The following is a 7809-nucleotide window of genomic DNA, read 5'->3' as shown; positions in this document are numbered from 1 at the left end:
AAGAGAGGGATAAACGTGCAAGTCGCAATCCCCACAAGTTGCACCTCGGCAAAGGAGGACCGTCTCACTCACGCGTACTTACAGAGTTGCAAATTACTGCTCAATCGAACTAGAATTCATTGCTGAACAACTTATCTGACGCATAAGCTAACATCAAAGGTTTAAACACCGGATTGACAAACAATTTTGCATGACCATTTGGATAATAAAGTACGCACGTAGGTAAGTGAGTTCTTGAAAATGATGGACTTAGCGATAACATTTTAAACAATGTGATTTAAAACGAGACACAAACGATATGCTTACGGCGTAAAAATGCTGGAGTTCACATTGGTGCTTTTAGAATCACCAAAGTTGGGACCGTGTGCAGCAAAACACACTGCAGGGGACGTTTTCGACGCACCTCTAAAAAATTCTCCCGCCCCATATTTCTCCTGGAGATACATGAAATGCTGCAAAATGGCAGTTGTGCTTACCGTGTTTTTTTTTAGAGTTAAAGACAAATCACATAATACAGGGCGAAGATGCCATGGGGGCTACAGACTCAATGACAGATGTTTTGAAGGTGTCTTAAAACTCGACAAAAACTTCAGAAGCCTCCTTCCTCGCCCTGAGCGAAAAAGGCAAAACAACAGATGGACGACTTAAAACAGTTGGTTTATAGATGTATCGTTTACTATACATTTATTCGGATGCTCAGACATTGATGTAGTTTTAAAAGCATACAATAAATAGACATACCTGCGCTCGTACCCTAACTACCTTTTGTCGCACTCGACGTTTGCACACGGCTAGTCCGGAAAGCACCAGACACCAGTCGAAGGACTAAGTGCTACACTGGGTCGATCATTTTTAAAGCCGTTTCCCTTCTTGAACCATACACAATATTCCTATAGTCAAACCGCGAGCCTACCAGGCAGGTAAACACCCGCAGCAGTAGTTGATTTTCAGCACCATACGAGTTATGCGACAAGACCTTGAGAATATTTATTGGTTTAACACATCTTTGTTTTAGTGGTTTTATATGAGAGATAAAGAAATGTTGTTTATCAAGAAATATACCTGGTGACTTGTGTTCTTTCTTGACTGGAATGTAGACACCATTCAGTTTGATGTATGGACCTGGCCTGATGCCAGGCGTTTTGGAAAGCACAACACAAGTACTCTTGAATGGATTCAGCTTAAAAGCATTCTAATCAGCCCAGCCAGATAGAGAAAGACCAAGAAAGAGACAAAGAAGAGAAACACAAATAAAAAGACAGCAAAAAACCAAAGAAGCGGCCGATCATTGTGTAGTAAATTCACAACGTTTCTCACAGGTTAAAGAATGTTGGCACGAGGCATGATGTCTCGGTTATTTTTTCTGCTTCGAAAAGACTAAAAATGCTGTGGAAGATGACTAACAAAACCAAAGATGCCAAAAAAGCAGGATGTGGCAATACGGACACTAGTATGGTTGTCGCATGCTGCTCCTGGATTGTCTATAGAATACCTATGTCGTACGGGAAGGCTTACATAGGCCAAACTGGACGCTGCGTTAACGAACGACTCAGAGAACATAAAAATATGTCAAGCAAGTTTCAGCCCAAGGTACCTTGGCTGCCCAGTGCGCCAGACATGGGTGCTCTTAGAAATTCGAACGCAAACGTTGAGTTGACAACTAGCTGGACTTGGCGTTAGCAGATTAACATATTGCACAATTTAAAAGATATTTGCATATGATCTACTTTTATTATAGAGGAAATAGTGTGTCGCAACGCCTTTCGAAGTGAGTTCATCTTGACTATGAAAAATGTGCCGCTCAAAACGCAGCCTTGAAACACGTCATTTTTCAGCACGAAAACATTTCGAAGAGCAATGCCATCTCGCACGAAAGGTTCGTTCCGCCAGGTAGCTATAAAGAGTGTTAAGCATATTGCCAGAAACACCGAATGGTTTTAGGTCGCTAAGTATCTTGTATCGACCAGTGGTTTGGTAGGCTTTCTCAATAACAAAAAAGACCGTAGCACAGATCTCTTTCTGGACAAACGCATCCTTGATGTACGACTCAAGGGTAACTAGTTGGTCGTTTTTTGATTGCCCCACCATGAAGTTGGTCTGGCAGCTCTCCAGGAGATCGTCGTAGTCTAAGACGTACAAGAGTTTTCTGTTGATCATCTTCTCGAGAAGCTTGCATATGCAGCTTGTGAAGGCGATGGGTGGATAACTCGCAGGAGAAGGGTCCTGCCTCTGCTTCAAAAACGCCACTACAATAGTCTCCCCCTAACATTTTGGAATGTTCCCCGAAAGTCATATGTTGTTGTTTACGTGTAAGAGTGTTACAAGAGTATCTCGGTGTTGGTTTTGTATAAGGGTGTTTGTAATCTTGTCTCCGCCTGGAGCTGAAGGTTTACATGTGCTTAAGACAGCCCTCAACTCATAGAGTGTAAATTTATAATTGTAACCAGATTTTGACCTGTTCTTGTCATATAGGGACTTCTTTTACCAACATTTTTATGTTTCAGAAAAATGTTTGTGTTGTGTTCTTGACTAGACGGAGGCAGTAGTCAACCGGGAAGAGCATACTATGTTTATTGGTCACCAGATGTTAGTCAAAGAACGCAGAAGATTAGGTGCGGCTGCTTATAAGCGATAGCCGCAGCAGAGAACGGGGCAGATAGTGGCACTCCCTGAGCGGGCGCATGCGCAAGGACGCGGTACAAATGACACAACATCCCTTCCCCAACACAAGGTTCATTAGTCGGTGCTACGGCTTGTAGCGTTCCGGGGGTTGTCTTTTCCGCGTGCTGCATCGGAGGACTGGTTGGGGATCCTTGTCCCTCTCCGTTTTTGATGCGCGGGCTTCGGGATAGGTAAGACCTGGCACGGACGCCTGATCTGCGGACGTGGGGCTGCGGGCTGCGATTGGCTTCACCGTAGCCGGCGGTAGGACCACGGTGTCCTCGGTCGAGGGCTGACTCGAGGCCGGCTGGACCGCCTTGGTAACCAAGACCGGCATGAACTCCCCTGGAGTTGCGGTGCTTGCCCAGTCCGGAGTCCCGAGTGGGATTTGTTGGTGTCCCATGGGATTCCATCCGTCCGGAAGCTCACATTCCGGGGCCTGATGGTACCTCGGGCCCTCCTGGAAGGTACATGGGCGTACGTCATCGACATGAACATAGCGCTCCTCTCCTCCCGTAGACACAACGTATGTTCTGATGCTCACACGCCTGAGCACGGTTCCTTCGAGCCATCGGGTGTCACCCGGGCGCAAGCCTTTCACTAATACGTGGAGCCTTCACTGAATTCTTTGCAGCCTCCTCGCGTTTGGTACGCCGACTCCCTTATTTGTTCCAATTTTTCGTTCATTCTTTTCTCCATATCTGGATGCAAAACGCACAACCGCGTCAGCGGCTTCCACGACAAGAACCGTGCGCTAGAGTTTCATCTGTAGTACCGGTTGGGGTGTTGCGGTACCTGAACAGGAACTGGTCAATGCGATGCTGGAGAGTCTTTGTTTCCCCAGTCCGCTGCTCGTCGAGGACCTGCTTGAAGAGATCTCTTTTTATGGTTTGCGCACACCGTTCAGCGCCTCCGTTTGATGCTCGATGATAAGGAGGCGACTTCACATGCCGAATGCCATTCCTGCTCAAAAACATTGCAAACTGAGTTGACGTGAACTGCGGGCCATTGTCCATAACCACTACTTCTGGCAATCCATAAGCAGCGAACACAATACGCAGTTTTTCCACTGTCTTTTCACTGTTCGTCGTTTTCATCACAAACACTTCCGCCCACTTTGAATGCGCTCCACCAGCACGAGAAACCACTGTTGCTCTCGATACGCGAAGTCCAAATGCACTCTCTCCCACCTTCGCGTCGGCCAGCCCCACGACAACAATGGGACTCTAAGTGCTGAGTTTTGCGCCAGTTGACACGTCATACTCTCTTTCACTGCTCGTTCTACGTCTTGTCTTAAGTTAACCTCGGCCACCACACGTGACTTCTAGATAACATTTTCATGTGTGTCATTCTCGGGTGGCCCTCATGCAGCATTGATAACACCTTTTCACGAAGCGCAACAGGCACTATCACGCGATTTCCCCAAGTTACACAATCCTGGTCAACAGACCGTTTGCTACGCCGTACAATATAAGGGGCGAGTGTATCTTCTGCCACATGCGAAGGCCAGCCGTTTTGAGTTTAAAACAGAACTTTTGATAGGACCTTGTCCCTTTTCGTTTCCATTCTAATCTCTTTTGCAGACAGCGGGGTTTCATCGAGCACTCGGGTGCCTGGCTCGACAACAGCAAAGGCAACCGCGACAGTGCGTCAGCATTTGCAATCTCGCTAGCCTTGCGATCAATCCAGTGGTAGTTATAGGCTGCAAGAAGCAAAGCCTAACGCTGAACACGCGCTGCTGCCATTGCGGGAACTGGCCTATCATGCGCGAGCAGGCCCAGCAATGGCTGGTGATCAGAGTATATGCTAAAGGATCGATCGAACAAGTATTTGTGAAATCTGCGCAGCCCGAACACTACTGAAAATGCCTCTTTTAGGGGCGAAGCTCCTAAAGCCATGGGTCTGTCCATCCCTTGTGTCTCGTGGTACGTGACCGCCGCATGCTTTCGGAGATGTCGCAAAGTGGGCCGCGTTGCACGCGCAAGAACCGGCTGTAACCGGCAGCGCAAACTCGGCAGCGGGAGCGCGAGCTTGTCTGTGTTCGCCAACGGAGGCGCGAGCGCGCGTGCACAGCGAGGTGGAGATCACGCAAGAGATCACGCCATGAACGCAGGCAGTCGTTTTCAGAGATCGAACCAGACGCAAGGACCTTTGCTCCTCTCCTCTCGTCTTGTTCGGGCACAAGTTCACCCTAAATAAAAGTTCTTTCTTTACTGTTGTGTCCCATCCTACGTGACAAATTGTGGTGAAGGTGCGGGGTAGTCCTCGATGGCGTGTGGTCTTTCACCAGGTCTGGGCCTGGGAGCATTGACTCCGAAAATAAAAGTTGATTTTACAATGTACGCACACAGTCTTACGTCTTTCTTAATAATGTAATGGGCGAACTTTCAAGGGAGAGTTACGGTTACCAATGATCTCCCCCTCTAGAGCTTCGCCCCACTTATCTTCATTCATTCCGTGGATATGGCGTGATTTTTTTCGATGTGCGCATACGCCTGCTCGGATTTACTGAGAATCCTCGACGCAAAGGCTATCGACCTTTTCACTGGGCCTTCTTTGTGGAACAGTATAGCTCCCACTCCGTAGGCTGGCGCGTCACAGACGAGGCCGAGATCCTTCGATGTGTGGTATTGCGCCAATACCGTGTTTTGCGTAAGCCATCCTTTGCTTGTTTGGAACACTCGCTCGGCCTCAGCTGTCCATTTCCATTTTGTGCTATCTCTGAGTAGGTCGTACAGCGGTTTTAGTTCTGCTGATAGGTTGGGAACGAACTTGCCATAGAAATTCAACAGCCCCACATACGCCCGGAGTTCCTGTATATTCTTTGGGGCTGGAACTTCCTTGATTGCTGCTATTTTTACGCATCAAGGCCTAATTCCGTTCCCGTCTATCACGTGGCCCAAGAGGGTCAGTGACGTCTCAAAGAACTTACATTTTCTCTTTTTTTCATTTTAATGCCATGTTCCTCAAACCTAGCTAGTACGCTTTCCCCCTTCTGATAGCACTCCTCGAAGGTTTCCCCAGCGATTAACACATCATCAATGTAACAGGAAACTCAATCTAGGCCTTTTAACAGGTCATCCATTACCGCCTGAAAAATAGACGGGGCACTCGTGATCCCACAGGGTAGCCGTGTATACTGAAACAAGCCAAGATGCGTATTCACGGTGACCAAACTCTGCGAGTCCGGATCAAGTTCTAGTTGCTGGTTGGCCGTTGAGAGATCTAGGACTGTGAAGTATTTACACCCGTGCAACGTTGCGAAGATATCTTCAATTACTGGCAACGGGTAATGGTCCGTTCGGAGAGACTGGTTCACTGTCATTTTATAATCTCCGCAAATTCTGACCTCCCCGTTGGGTTTATAAAGGACCACTAGAGGCGTTGCCCAGTCACTACGTTGAACCTGAATTAGGACCCCAGCTCCTACCAGCGCCTGCAATTCTTTTGACACCGCGTCTCGCAACGCGAAAGGCACCGCTCAATGCTTGCAGAACACCGGCGTGCTCCCTTCTTTCAAAAGCAGTTTTACCGGGGTGCCTTTTATCAACCGAAGTTCGGGCTCGAACACCTCTAGAAACTTTTCTACCAGTTGTGCTACCTTGTCTACGCTGACACCGCACACGCTCAACCAGTCCAGCTTAAGAACCTCCAGCCAATCTCCACCAATCAGCACCATCTCGCACATCTGTGGCGTCCGCACGACAACTAGTGGGAGGGTGACCACCTGACCATGGTGCTCGACCGGTACCTTCACCCTCCCCACGATCTGCAAGGGAACGCCCCCGTACGTTTGTAGCCTAATTCGACCACTTTCCAGGGCTAGGTCTGGCCAATACTTCACAACCACACTTTCAGGTAGAATCGAAACAGACGCCCCCGTGTCGATTTGCATTCGCCCATTTCTACCTGCCACCTTAATGTTCACCGTATAGCTAGCATGGCTACTGTCGCAGGCAAATACGTTAGGCAGCACAAGTTCGTCCTCACCGTTCATTGTCTCTAGGTTGTCACGGACGTCGTCCACGGCCCGCACAGCGCGCGATGAGGCATCCTCGCAGACCCTCGACAGATGACCCATCCGCTTGCATAGATGGCACTTGTATTTCCGGAACGGGCAGGACCTTCCGTCGTGGGATGATCCACCGCAGCGGAAACAGTCTGGCGTTTCGATGGGGTATTTCGCTCCGTCCGCTGCTGCTGCTGGCTTGGCTGAAGCTCTAGCTGCGGGCTTGGCCCGGTAGGTGTGGCGAACATCATGCACTTCCTCCGGTTGTCTCGTAGCTGGTTGAAACTTTCTAGTCTCGGCCCGAGCTAGTTCAACACTTTTGGCAATGTCGCACGCTGTGGCAAAGGTCAATGTGCTCTTCTTGGGAAGTTCTGCTTGGGTCGGTTGGTCTCTTAAGCCGGCCACAAACCGGTCCCGCAACGCTTCTTCCAGAAAGGGCCCAAATTCACACGACGACGCCAGCCTTTTTAATTCCACAGCGAATGCAGCCGCACCCTCACCTCCATGCTGGGACCGGCGATTAAACCGGAACCGTTCCGCAATCACCATTCGCTTGGGGGCGTAATGCTCCTTGAGAACGGTGACGAGCTGACTGTATTCCTTCTCCTCAGGCGATGCCGGGGCGAGCAGGTTCTTTAACGTGCGGTAAGTCTTCTTGCCCATGGCGGTCACGATTGTCGAGACTTTCAAATCATCGCTTACCTTCACGGCGCGGACGTAGTGTTCAAACCGCTCCACGTATGATTCAAAGTCCTCGTCCTCGTCTTCGTCGATTCGCTCGAACTGGCCTAGCAAAGCCATGTCGCTGTATCGACCCGGCTGCCTCCATTGATTCCTGGTCACGGCGATCCCATCCTCGTGGCCACTGTTGTGTTCTTGACTAGAAGGAGGCAGTAGTGAACCGGGACGAGCAGACCACGTTTATTGGTCACCAGATGTTAGTCGAAGAACGCAGAAGATTAGGCGCGGCTACTTATAAGCGATAGCCGCAGCAGAGAACCGGACAGATAGTGGCACTCCCTCAGCGGGCGCATGCGCAAGGACGCGGTACAAATGACAAAACAGTTTGTGTAGTGTGCAGAGCTGGAACGTGTTGTAAGTGTTGTAAAAGTGTGTTAGCCTGGTGTTCGAGTGTGTCC

General features: G+C 49.3%; 1 protein-coding gene across 1 annotated transcript; it reads right to left on the bottom strand.

Annotated features, from left to right (window-relative positions):
- Nucleotides 1–6142: 6142 nt before the first annotated feature.
- On the bottom strand, nt 6143–7471 carry LOC144160708 (uncharacterized). The gene has a single exon (XM_077691907.1). The coding sequence runs from the start codon at nt 7469–7471 to the stop codon at nt 6143–6145; it is 1329 nt and encodes a 442-aa protein (XP_077548033.1).
- Nucleotides 7472–7809: the final 338 nt, after the last annotated feature.

Source organism: Haemaphysalis longicornis, unplaced genomic scaffold (assembly GCF_048455015.1).
Source record: "Haemaphysalis longicornis isolate Haplotype H1 unplaced genomic scaffold, Haemaphysalis longicornis Haplotype H1 scaffold_11, whole genome shotgun sequence".
NCBI classification, from domain to species: Eukaryota; Metazoa; Arthropoda; class Arachnida; order Ixodida; family Ixodidae; genus Haemaphysalis; species Haemaphysalis longicornis.
Note: the sequence above shows the minus strand (reverse complement) of the source record. Positions and strands in the feature narration are given on the sequence as shown.

What these genes read in the sequence shown, in the direction of transcription:
- LOC144160708 (XM_077691907.1), bottom strand. Translation starts at nt 7,471, where the DNA reads ATGGCTTTGCTAGGCCAGTTCGAGCGAATCGACGAAGACGAGGACGAG.